This window comes from Sorex fumeus, unplaced genomic scaffold (genome assembly GCF_029834395.1).
Source record: "Sorex fumeus unplaced genomic scaffold, SorFum_2.1 ptg000265l, whole genome shotgun sequence".
NCBI lineage: Eukaryota > Metazoa > Chordata > Mammalia > Eulipotyphla > Soricidae > Sorex > Sorex fumeus.
In genome coordinates, this window is record NW_026606322.1 from 28,395,770 (window position 1) to 28,409,075 (window position 13,306).

Genomic DNA, 13,306 nt, shown 5'->3' on the forward strand with positions numbered 1-13,306 from the left:
GTGGCAGTGGTGGTGCAGTGGAGGTTGGCTGCCGGAGGTTGGCTGCCCGGGCTGGATCCCTTGGGGTGGGGAGGGCTCTCACCCGTTCCACAGCCTGGGGGCAATTTTACACTTAAAAAACAGACATGATAGAGGCCAGAGCTATATAACAGTGGGTAAAGTCCTTGCCTTTTAGATGGCTGATGCTGGTTTAATCCTGATACCACATATGGTATCCTAAGCACTGCCAGATATGGCCTCCAACCCCCCCCCCCCAAAAAAAAAAGATGTTTAAAATATAAGCCTGATGTGATGGATTCCCAGCTGCAGTTCTCTCCCATGCATATTTCACTTCTGTAGTTTAAAAGGTGACTTATTTTCTACTTTAATGCGGGGCGGGGGGGTGGGGGGCGGTGTAGACACAAAAAGGGCCAGGGAGATAGCGCCAACTTTTTTTTTAATTGTTGGATTAATTGAATGAACTGGAGAGATAATATTGTGCATCAGACCCTTGGATGAGATGTGGCTTACCCAGATTTAGTCCTTGGAACCACGTATTGTTCCCTAAAGCCCCACCAGGAGTAAATCCTGAGCATCGCCAGATGTTGTTCGAAGAAACCAGACGTAACAGTTGAAGTCGAATTGCAGACAGTTTGGGAAAAGGGCCACCAGCTATTGAGCATCACTTCAGCACAGTTGTCTTGGGGGGAATCTTTTATACTTATTTTCTTTTTAATCCTTGAGACCCTCATACTGCCATGTTTTATTCTTGCTCCGTATTTCCAGGAGAAATTCCAGACGCCGCTTTTATACACGCTGCGAGGAAGAAGCGACAGCTGGCCCGGGAACTAGGGGACTTCACCCCCCATGACAGCGAGCCTGGTAAAGGGCGCCTGGTTCGAGAAGATGAGAATGACGCCAGTGATGACGAAGATGATGACGAGAAGCGCCGCATAGTCTTTTCTGTGAAAGAAAAATCACAGCGACAGAAAATTGCTGAGGAAATAGGTAACTTGATCTAATGGTCCGGACGTCCGCCCTCTGTGTTGCTGTTCCCTAAGAGTGATGCTGTGATCCAGTGCGCCGGCTGTGTCAGGCTGTTTCTATTTGAGGGCTGGCTTGGCTAGGAGAAGCATCTTGGAAGTTTTTGAAAACTAGGGGCTGGACCAATAGTACAGTGGGCAGTTAGATCCCTGGAAACCCCTATGACCCCCAAGTCCTGTATGGGGTGATTCCTGAGCTCAGAGTGGGAGTAAGCCCTGACCCACTGCCAGGTGTGGGCCAAAAGAAAGAATCTCTCTCTCTCTCCTGCCCCCCCTTCTCCTCCCCCCCCCCACCCCCCCCAGCTCAGAGCTGGGAGTAAGCCCTGATCCACTGCTAGGTATAGGCCAAAAGAATCTCAATCTCTCTCTCGCTCTCTCGCTCTCTCGCTCGCTCTCTCTCTCTCTCTCTCTCTCTCTCCCTCTCTCCCTCTCTCCCCTCCCCTCCCCTCCCCTCCCCTCCCCTCTCCTCTCCTCTCCTCTCCTCTCCTCTCCTCTCCTCTCCTCTCCTCTCCTCTCCTCTCCTCTCCTCTCCCCTCCCCTCCCCTCCCCTCTTTCTCTCCCTCTCCTTTCCCCTCTTCCTCTTCCTCTCCTCTCTCTTTTGCAATTTCTGAGAGCTGTTATTAGGTCCTTTCCCCATGGCCATGTTTATGAATCACTCTCACACACGTGAATTGATGCAATGGACTAGTATTGTTAGCGACTTGAGGCTCACCATTTTTTGCTTCAGAGCTTACTGTGGAGGACAGTTCCAGTGAGGAGTATTGAATGAGCATGGAGCGTACAGCCTGCCTCGCAGTACAGTGGCCAGGTTCACATTGCTCTTGGGTCTTGATATTCGTGGAGGAAGTGGTTAGCACGTTTTTGCCTCATCTTTGGTTGACGACTCTGCTTGTTGCGGCTCTAGGTATTGAGGGGAGTGATGATGATGCTTTGGTAACTGGAGAACAAGATGAAGAGCTCAGTCGATGGGAGCAGGAGCAGATCCGGAAAGGAATTAATATCCCTCAGGTAAGAGCTCTATTCCATTTCAAAAACTGGCTGGAGCCATAGCACAGCGGGGAGGGCATTTGCCTTGCATGTGGTCAACCTGGGTTTCATCCCATATGGTCCCCCAGGCACCTCCAGGAATAACCCCTCTGGGTGTGGACCTCCCCCCCAGAAAAAAATTTCAAAAACTCAAAGATGAATAAAATCACTCTTTTTTCATCTACTTTAGTAAAATAATTGCATATTGGATTGGATCTTTGTTATTTGTACAAGTGCAATATTGAAATCATAGTTGAGCGATAGCACATCGGTAGGGCGTTCGCCTTACAAGCGGCCAACATGGCCGACCCGAGTTCGATTCCTCCGCCCCTCTCGGAGATCCTGGCAGGCTACCGAGAGTATTCGATATGCCAAACACAGTAACAACAAAGTCTCCAATGGAGACGTTACTGGGCCCGCTCGAGCAAATCGACGATCAACGGGAGGGCCTTTACTTTTTTACTTATAGTTGAGTTCCAGAGCAACAGGACAGCAGGTGGGGCATTTGCCTTGTGCAAGGCTGACCAAGGTTCAACCTCCAAATGGTCCCCTGAGCACCACCAGGAGTAATTCCTGAGTCCAGATCCAGGAGTTACTGAGCATTGTCAGGTGTGACCTAAAACCAAAACCAAAAAATGGAATAAATAAAATCATAGGGCCAGAAAGACAGTACAGGGCAAGACTTCGCTTGTTCATGGTGGATTGATTTCATCCCCTGTGTGTATTTAGTCCCCGAGCCCCACAAGGAGTGACCCCCTAAGCACAGAGCCAGAGTAAGCTATGAGCTCTGCCAGGTGTTGCCCAAACCACCTCCCTTTCTCCTCCCCCATCATAGTGATGGATATAATAAGTTTTGTAATCACAATGATGGAAATTTTTCTTTTCTTTTTTTTCTTTTGGAAACTTTTCTTATTATTTTTTAATTATTTTTCTCAAAGTGATCCTTCACTTAGCAGCAACATTATGAGAGTCTGTTAGTACAAATAGACTAGTGCAAATTAGTACAAATTCTCACCCTTTTAATGTTTGATGGTGCTGAGGTCTGAATCCAGGGCCTCACACTAACTGGGACAAGTGCGCTACCCAGAGCCACATCTCGAGCTCCCACCCCACCCTCTTCTCCCAAATTCTCATGATCTCTTGAGAGACTGTGTGTGAGAAGCCCCAGGCTCATGCTACCAGGTCTTTGAGATTAGTAGGATTAGTAGGAATCTTTTGTGTGGGTGCAGTACTTCTTCCTGTGTAGTTTTCTGTTTCCTCCCTCGCTTGGTAGATTTGGAAACGCAGAAGTGGAACCCTGGTGGGTGAATGGGAAAATTTCTGTCCTCAGTGTTTGGAAACTGCATTTAGCTTGCATTCAGTTAACGAGGCTTCCACAGGAGGTAAAGTTGAAGGAGTCTCGATTGTAATTGCTTCCTGTCCTCTTTCCTCTGACTATATAAAGGCTTGAGATCCTCTTCTATTAATAAATTAGTGGTCTTGAGCTCTTTGTACTATCCCTTCCAGCACTAAACTTCATAGTTTTTATTTGTTGGGGGGGGGGGGGGCCACATCTGGCAGTGCTCAGGGTTTATTCCTGTCTCCACACTCAGGAATTACTCCTGGTGGTGCTTGGGTGGCCATATGGGATGCCAGTGATTGAACCTAGGTTGGCTGTGTGCAAAGCAGATGCCCTCCCTACTATACTAATGCTCCAGTTACTAAATTCTGAACTGAAATCCTGTGATTTAACCAGCCTGATTTTGATTTTGAAGAGTTCTGCATCAGTTCTCCTTAGACTGCTTACAGAATTTGTGTAATGTTTCCTCTATTATTATTATTATTTTTTGACCTTAGAAACACAATTTCCCCGTTTTCAGGCGGCCATTTTCCTATCTGTCCCTTTCTTCTTCCGTAGGTTCAAGCAAGTCAGCCCACGGAAGTGAACATGTACTACCCGAACACCTACCAGGCAATGCCTTACGGTTCCTCCTATGGCATTCCTTATAGTTACTCGGCCTATGGATCATCTGATGCCAAATCTCAAAAATCAGATAATACAGTCCCTTTCAAAACTCCCAGTAATGAGATGACTCCCGTTACTATTGATTTGGTAAAGAAACAGCTTAAAGACAGGTAGGGCAGATCACCTTCTTAAAGACCCGTCCTAGCTTTCTGTTCCTCAGGCAACGTGTAGTCTGGGCTAGCAGACACTGATTGTCGGCAGAGAAGACTCCTTGGCCTGCCTCCCAAAGCTAACCCCGAAGATGACTTCCTATTGCACTCTGCTGCCTTCTCGTCTTCCTTCTGTGGATGCCTGGAAACGTTCTTTAAAAATGCCACTCCATGAGCTTGTTGAAGACAGTTCTAAGTTTGCACCTTTTGGACTCTGAAAAAAGAAAAAGAAAAGTGTAGTCCAGATACTGGGGGGAGCAAAACAGATTTTGATTAGCCAGATAACTAGATGAAGTCTGTCTGCTGCACACCCCTACTTTTTAATTTTTTTAGGTTTTTTTTTTTTTTTGAGAAAGCAGTACAGATGAAAAGATGCATTTCCTATGATTTTTATATACTAATAGTGGAACTTAATGCATTATAATAATGTTGCAAGAGTCCTGACAGCATAGACTCAGGATGTAAATGTGTTATATTTATCCTTTTGTGTTCTTAAGGTTGGACTCTATGAAAGAATTGCACAAAAGCAACCGCCAGCAGCATGAGAAGCATCTGCAAAGCCGAGTGGACTCGACCAGGGCTATTGAAAGATTAGAAGGGTCTTCTGGGGGTATTGGTGAACGGTATAAATTTTTGCAAGAAATGCGAGGGTATGTCCAAGACTTGCTTGAGTGTTTCAGTGAAAAGGTAAGAATGCAAAAATATTAATCTCTTTGAATAAGGCAAAACTTAGGGTGTTCTAGATGACCGCGTGTATAGATCTTATTTGTCTGTCTGTGTCAAAAAATACCCACTGAATTGAGCTTTAGAATTTATAAAAAGTCACACTTCATTTTCTTCATTTCATTTTATCTTATATTTCATGGCATTCTATCTAGGGGACACTTAAGTGGCTTTGTTACAAATAAATGATAAAGCACATTGCAGTAAAGTATTGGCAAGTCTTGCCTTAATAGGGAACAGAGTGGTGGCCTGAATGAATAGAATCAAAGGAACTTATTTGACAGCACTGTCTTTTATGTGATTCAGGTCTAAACTTAAAAAAAAAATTGGCAAGTAATTCCATCCATACATTCGATTGCAAGATTTTATCAGACTTTTTTTTTTTTAACGCTAAAGTTGATCGTTGCTGTTCCTAGTTTTCATCTAAAAAAGTATAGTTCATTCAAGTATAGTTCATTCATTTCAGAAACCATTCATTGGGCATAATTTCTTTTAAGTTCTTGTTTCTTCTAAGTTCTTCCCCAGTCCCCCAAATAGTCAGCTAGCAAAATATTTGCATTGTATTCTAGTATGTTTGCATTTTTAAAATTTGCTGCATACAAAATCCCCTTTCTTTTCAGATGACTTCTAAAGTAATTCGTCTTCCCACTCAATGCATTGATTTATAAATATTTCTAGACTTCACAACCTTTTCTTGAAAAAAAAATTAAAATCCGAAGTGCTTTAAAGATCCAGTCCCTCAATGACAGGCTTAGTAGATATACTTTTCCGTAGGCTTGACAGTGTGGATTAGTCTAGAAGCATGTCGTATGTTCACAAAAATAGTTTCCCTTTGTCCTCTGCGTCTTGGTCACTCACTCCCCTCAGTCCAGTGGCTGACGAAGCAAACTGCCTGCCTGTGCTTCCTTGTGGGCTTCAGGGCTCCTGCACTCTGTGGTGATTCAGGTCCAGGCCTTTCCAGCACTCATAGACCCTGACCTCCCAGGATTGCTGGAGAAGCAGCCTTTGCCCCCTCCTGGCAGCTTCGGGGCTTAGTTTGACTAGTACAAGGACAAGGTCTGAAAGGTCAAGACCAGAAGCAGGCCTCAGGGTGAGGTATTGCTACAGTGTCCTTCCTTCTGCTGAGGAAACCATTCTGGGCCCTGTGGAGCTGGGTAGGGTCCAGTCTCTCAGGCAGAAACAAAGAATCATTGCTCTAAACCATACTTTGTCAGTGAGGTTTGTCCCTGTAGAGGTTTTTTTTTTTTTCTTTTAACCCTTGAAGTTTCTTGTCCTTTGCTATGGAACTTGACATACTTGTAATTGTAAACTTAACTCTTAAAATATACTGGCTGCAGGCGGGGTGACATGACAGAACAGCATGTGGGGCTCTTACTTTGTATGTGCCAAGCCAGGTTCTTTCCGCAGCACCCCACATGGTCCCTTGAGCCCTGCCAGTAGTGATCCCTGAGCACAGAGCCAGGAGTAAGCCCTGAGCACCACTGGTGTGCCCTTCCCCCCTTCAAGAATAGAGAAATTTGATTAACAAGATTATGTCATTCTTGAATTAAAGTTATTAGCAGGGCAAATAGATCAATAGTTTTCATTGTTGACTATTTTAAAAATAATTCATTGTGTACCTTCTCTTTGATGACCCTGTTCTTAGCAACATCTAGAGCTGTGTGCTAATAAGGTTTCAGAGTTCCATGGAAAATATTGTAGGAACAGACTTTGCACCTCATTTGTTACTTTTTTTTTCTTTTTTGGGTCATACCCGGCGATGCACAGGGGTAATTCCTGGCTCTGCACTCAGGAATTACCCTTGGCTGTGCTCAGGGGACCATATGGGATGCTGGGAATCAATCCCGGGTCGGCCGCGTGCAAGGCAAACGCCCTACCCGCTGTGCTATTAATCCAGCTCCAGTTACTGTATTTTAAAGTGAGGTAGCTATCGCTTTAAAGATGAGTATTTTAATTCATTTTGACATTTTCATATGCATTCAGTTTTATAAAGAGGGCTGCAATAATTTATGTCATCCTGGAGAAGTTTAGGAGCAATTGAAATATTCATGTTATACTGTAAAACTACTTGTCCAGGGTAAGACCATAAAAAGATAAACATTCCTTGGGTTTTTTGTTGTTATAAAAGTTTATGTGGTTTTAAGTTATTTGCAGATCATTTTAACTTTCCATTGTTTTGTTTCCCTATAGTCATCTTCCTTGTGTTCTTCACCCTCATTTTGGTCCTGAAATAATATAGTCAGTAACAATTTCAGATTTGGAGAGGGTCAAGAAAATGTCATGGTGCATACAGATTTCTCTGGTCTTTGTGAAAAGGAGCTTTTAAGCAGAGGATCACATTAGAATTTTCCCTGTAAATTGAGTAGTTAAATTATATAGAATGCCACTTTGGGTGTGAGGCTTTCACGGTGGAGGATGCAGACAGTGTCCAGGATGAAAAGGTTGCACCCTAGATTCCATTGGTCCATCTCGCTATGGCCCTGCAGGGCTTGTAGAAATTCAGGGGCAGGTGTCAGTCACAAAGATGGATCCCAAGTCACTCGAGCCCCATCAGAATAATTGATGCATGGTGCAGAGTCTCCGGGCTCCATTGCCAAAGATCCTGCCAATTTGGGGACGTTGCTGCCCGGGCCATGGCAGACAGCCGTGACTCCATCATTTTGAGCTGTCTGGGAACATGCTGCTTTTGCAGTGGCCTCATGCATGTGCATGAACTCGCTTTTACTAGACATCTCTGTATTCCACCTGTGGGTTGTTCTGCGTTTTCCCCCCCTTTTTTAAAATTTACCATTTGCATTCTGTTCTAATCGGAAGCTGTGGTTAACACTTGGTGCCAGTGTTCCCAGACTCTAAATAACTAAATTGCGCTAACATTCAGGAAACTAGAATTTCTGGTTTCCTTGGGTATGTGTAATGGTCATTTGGTTATAAGTTAAGGTTTATCTGAGTAAGGAGGGATCCTTTTTAAGTTAGATCACGTTCTATAAGCTTTCATATTCTGTATGAACCAAGGGAATGCTTAACTACAGATAATAACCTCAAAAAGTATATTGCCTTTTCAAGCGAAAATTTTGTGGTAAAATAAAGAAAAATTTAGATATTTGATATACCTTTGGTTTTAAGGTATATTGATTTTAGATAGGTTAAGTGATGAGAATTTTATTTGCCTTATTCTTATGTAAAGCAATGCAGTTCACATTTAAAATATGGAGTAAGGTTGCAAAATACTCTTAATATTAAGTGTGACAATAATATGTAAGAACAATTTAGTTGTTGTATAAGAAGGCAGTTAGAAGATTCTTACTCTTAACTATAGAAGTGACGAAGGCCAGAGTGATAGTACAGCAGGTAGGGGGTTTGCCTTGTATGCAGTTGATCCTGGTTCTATCCCCAGCACCCCAGATGGTTCCCCAAGCACCATCAGGAGTAGTTCTTGAGTGCGGAGCCAGGAATAAGCCCTGATTATTGCCAGTTGTGCCCCAAAACAAACAAACAAACAAAAAAATTAAACAAATGTACTTGAAATAAATACTACTTTACAGTTATTTTATTCTAAAGGAAAATCACTGAAAATCTTGACATTACTCTATCTTCTTTACTAATACTGACTGTTGAGTTTCCTAACCAAACTTTTGCTTCAGTAGCTCGGTACCGGACATTAGAGTACTATGGGAGGATTAAAATGAAGAAGTGATGTTTCCTAAACATCACCAAACTCATTTGCTATTTGTGTCCCATTAGGAAGTCATGGTGGTTCTGTCCATAGAGAGGGTACTTTTTCAGAAATCCGGAAATAGGATGGAACCCTCAAATAAGGAAGCAGCTGAGGAGTTTGGTGTTACGGAGTGTGTTGTATTTTTACAGGTGCCACTGATTAATGAACTTGAATCAGCAATACATCAGCTGTACAAACAGCGCGCTTCCCGCCTTGTCCAAAGACGACAAGATGATATTAAAGATGAATCTTCGGAGTTTTCAAGCCATTCAAGTCAGTCCATCTTGAAGGTTTTTATTATTCATTAAACAACCTTGTTTACTTAGTGCAGTCTAATTGAAAATTAGAGATCTCAGAGCCTTTTTTTCTTTTTTTTTTAAGCTATTGTTTCCTTGTTCTTCTTGTGTTGGGTAGATGTATAAAAGTCACATAGCTGATTGTATTCAAGAAAATACAGCTGCTCTGAGGAGCTCAAAAGCATGTGCCAATATTCTGTCGATCTTACTCTTGGGATATGTCTTTTACGTAGTCCGGGGTGGAGGGTGGTAACACAAACCTTAATCTGTTTGGCCATGATTAATTCTCTCCAACTTCTGTTTTCTTCTTCTTCATACCACCAATAAAGGTGCTACTGTGAAAGATTTGAAATTTGGGAAGGGATGGATGGAGGTTGTAGCCAAGATTAGGGGATTTTTGAGCTTCATCCCTTCGATAAATAAAAATTTTGTATTTTTAAATTTGGGGGATATTTTCCAGTTTGTCTTAGATATTAGGTTTTGGTAAGTCAGCTCTGCCTATAATTTCTGAAATTTTAATGTTAGCAATTTAGAAATTGATTCTGTGGTTCTTTCATTATGACGTTGTTATGAGAGACCAGTCTCTTACAGAGGTTGTCAGTCTCATATTAAACGATTAGGCTGAGGTCATTTAAACCTCTGAAGTTCAGTTTTCACATTGCTCTTTATGTTCTGGGGTTCTCTTATGGAAAATTTCCTGGTATGGATTTCTTGTGACTTTTCTCAAATAGACAGGATGTGTTAAAATTACCCATGATATTTATTTAGGAATGCATATTTCCGGTTCTGTCCCCACAGTGAGTCTTGCTGGGTTTAGTATCATATCCAGTAATCTGCATGTTCAGGTGACACAGGGGCAATGGGCCCTCTGGTTATTGTTTCTGAAATATTGCTGTCGTTAAGGGTGTCATGGGAACTGGAGAGACATTGGATACCCGAGAAAGGATGTCCTGTGTGCCAGATGGGGTCTGGAGTCAGAGAGGGTGGTGATAGGCCCTCTAGTCTGTGTCAGACTCAGCTTTGAGCAGTACATGTGACTTTGACCTTCAGTTTTTGCCACTCAAGTTTCCACTGAACAGTCGCTATATTATTGGGCACCTAAATGACTAACGTATCCCTCCCAGATCACTTTTGATCCAGACAGAACCAGATTTCTGGGGCAGATGACAGGTAACCATAGTTCCTCTGAAGGAAAGTCATATTCTTGTCAGTGAAATGGTGTGAGCTGTGCTCTTCATCAGATACTTTGCTTGCCTATAGTGTTTTTTTTTTTTTTTTTTTTTTTTTACAATTTAAAGCTGTTGCCTGGTATAGATTCCGAAATGATGGATGTACTTTACATTGGGAATGGGAAGTAGAATTGAAAAAGTAGTATGAAAGTGAAAAATGCACCCCTAGAGGGGGTACTTAATAGAAGCCAAAGATTTGATGAAAATAACTTGGGCTGCTAAAGTATCAGTTCCTTCTCTGGTCTCTTTAAGGAAACCAAAATTTAGACTAAACAGACTTATGAGCAGTTGTTACAATTGTCACAATTACTTCTACAGACATGAAAGAAGACCATCACTTGAGTTAACCTAATCTCTCATATCTTTCTCTCTATATATTTAAAACCTGTTAGCAACATTCTTAGTTTTCTTTTCTTTTTTCTTTTTTTTCCTTTTTGGGTCACACCCTGCTATGCACAGGGGTTACTCCTGGCTCTGCACTCAGGAATTACTCCTGGTGGTGCTCGTGGGACCATATGGGATGCTTGGAATCAAACCTGGTCGGCCGCCAGCAAGGCAGATGCCCTACCCGCTGTACTATCGCTCCAGCCCCACATTCTGAGTTTAATATAGCAATGAATATTGACTAAAATAATTCTTGAGTGACAATCCTTCTTAAAGAGGCAGGGGTCTTTTTAACTAAGTCATGGTTGGTATATAGCAAATTCACATTTGGGGTAGAGCTGAAAATCATCTTCTCCACTGGTTATAATTATAATTAGTGAACTCTGGTATATCCTGTCCCACGAATATCTGAATTATTTTAAAATATGAATGAAAAATAGCAAAAAGTCAACTTTTAAAAATAATAGCATCAGGGACGGGAGTGATAGTATAGTGGATAGAGTGTTTTTGACGCAGGTTCTCTTAAGTTAGGCTAGAGAAAAGACCCAGAGACACTACCATTGGGGGACCCCCAACTAAAGAGTTGCCTTTTTCACCTTGTGATTTGATAGATATCTGTTAATACAGCTCTGAATGGGGAGTTAGGGATCATCAGGCACATTCACAGACAAAATCTAAGGCACGAGGAGACATTGCAGGTGGTAGAAAAGTTTCAGACAGAACTGATAGCCACAGGGAGACCATGGAGGGCCTTATCCACATGGGGGGGTGGGAGTAGAATAGAAACAGAGGAAGTACCATCCCTTAGAAACTGAGAATTGGTAACTGAAATATAAATTTAAATTGGAAGGTTTGATGCTAGAGCCAGAAAACTCCGATGAGTCAAGAAAAGAGAGATGAATGGAAAATAAGAAAGGAGGTTTTTTGCTACGAAAGGGTAGTATTTTAAAATGCTTAAGGTACTTTAAGAAAAAGGAAGTTTTCTGTATACAGAGCTGTTTCTGCCTGTTTCCTAGAAGCGACAATAGAGAATGAATTTCAGTGAAGTAAATTGGAGCAAAATAGAAGAAATGATTGAATTCCAACAACAGAACTTCTCTCATTCTATCCTGATTCTTTGCTGTCTTTTATATCATTCAGCACATTCTTCCTTTAAAAAATAGTCAGATAACTTAGGTTTTTAATTTTCTTGCACTTGAATACCATAAACTAGTTGTAAGGCATAAGAACTTCTACTTAGATGCAAGAATAAGTTTGCACGCCCAATTGCGTTTGTGTCGGGCGATGAGACTTTGTTGATTTTCTATTACTTTTTCTTTCTTATTTTTTTTTTTAATGGGAACAATAAAGTTGAGGTTTGCTCTGAACTAGAAAATAGCTGGTTTACCAGGTACTGCAGAGTCCTGTTGAGATGAGCCAGCATTGTCATGGCTCATTCTGTGCAAACTCTTTCCTCGGGATTGTTGAGGGAAGGCTTGTAATTGTAACTATTGCTGTTTTACAGATAAAGCTCTGATGGCTCCCAATCTTGATTCCTTCGGACGAGATCGGGCACTGTATCAAGAGCATGCAAAGCGTCGGATTGCCGAACGGGAGGCCAGGAGGTAATTTCAGGATGCCCTGGTGGTCAGTGGGATGGCCCTGGGAGCTTTTCTCATATCTGGTTTGGGAACTTGCTATTTTGCTTTTCAGGACTCGACGTAGACAAGCCAGAGAACAAACAGGGAAGATGGCAGATCACCTTGAAGGCCTTTCCAGTGACGACGAGGAAACTTCAACGGACATTACAAATTTTAATTTGGAAAAAGGTTAGCAGTGTATTTGGAGATCAGTTTCATTATCAGTTTGACTTATGACTGAGTACTGGGCTGGAGGAGGGAAGTTTGAACCCCCATACCCGGTGATTCTCAGGGGTCCTTGTAGTGCTGGGGACATAATGGGGGTCAGCCACATGCAAAGCAAGCGCCTTAACCCCTTACTCTCTCTGGGTATGGCATGTATTTTTGTTTGCTTGTTTTTGTTTTCGAGGCAGCCCGGGGGTACTCCGGGGACCACATAATAATGGGGTTTTGAGGGTTAAAGCTGGGGTTGGCAGTATACGAGGCAAGCTCTCTCCCCCGCTGTACTTGGGCTCCAGCCCCCTTGCTGGTCCTTTAAAATTCCAGTTCTTCTTGATGAACCTATCTTATTAATAGGTTACAAAGAAAACATTTTGAAGACAGTGAACTGGACTAAATTTTGATTCTCTCTGGTTTTATTGCTACTGTTGTTTCTAGATCGCATTTCAAAAGAGTCCAGCAAGGTGTTTGAAGATGTCCTTGAGAGTTTCTATTCGATCGACTGTATCAAGTCCCAGTTTGAAGCATGGCGTTCAAAGTACTACACGTCCTACAAGGATGCTTACATTGGCCTTTGCTTGCCAAAGTTGTTCAACCCCCTCATCCGGCTGCAGCTGCTCACGTGGACTCCTCTGGAGGTGCGTGACTCCACCATCCCCAGCCAGGGTGCATGACTCCGGACTGGGGGTGTGAACTGAACACAAAATAGCTTTCAGGAGAGATAGAACCAAGGGTGTCAGTCACAGTCACGGACTTCAGGGCTTCTGCCCCACCGTCTCCTGAGCCAGCTCCTTTGGCTTATTGAGTCTTATGCTCACTCTGTTGCAAACTGCTTGTCCAACTCCCCTCTTGACTCTTGGGCTTCTGATGTGCAGAGTTTCGGTTTGGTTTGGGTTTTGGGCCACGCTGGGCTGTGGTT

General features: G+C 42.7%; 1 protein-coding gene across 1 annotated transcript in view; it reads left to right on the forward strand.

The window, feature by feature from the left end:
- Window positions 1-13,306, forward strand: part of PAXBP1 (PAX3 and PAX7 binding protein 1) — a 38,011-nt gene that overhangs the window by 9,104 nt on the left and 15,601 nt on the right. Inside the window, exons 4-11 of the mRNA XM_056109359.1 lie at window positions 766-987; window positions 1,927-2,030; window positions 3,946-4,163; window positions 4,700-4,889; window positions 8,790-8,913; window positions 12,054-12,153; window positions 12,242-12,357; window positions 12,826-13,025. Coding sequence (XP_055965334.1) covers window positions 766-987; window positions 1,927-2,030; window positions 3,946-4,163; window positions 4,700-4,889; window positions 8,790-8,913; window positions 12,054-12,153; window positions 12,242-12,357; window positions 12,826-13,025 — 1,274 coding nt within the window. The remainder of the gene's footprint in view (window positions 1-765; window positions 988-1,926; window positions 2,031-3,945; window positions 4,164-4,699; window positions 4,890-8,789; window positions 8,914-12,053; window positions 12,154-12,241; window positions 12,358-12,825; window positions 13,026-13,306) is intronic.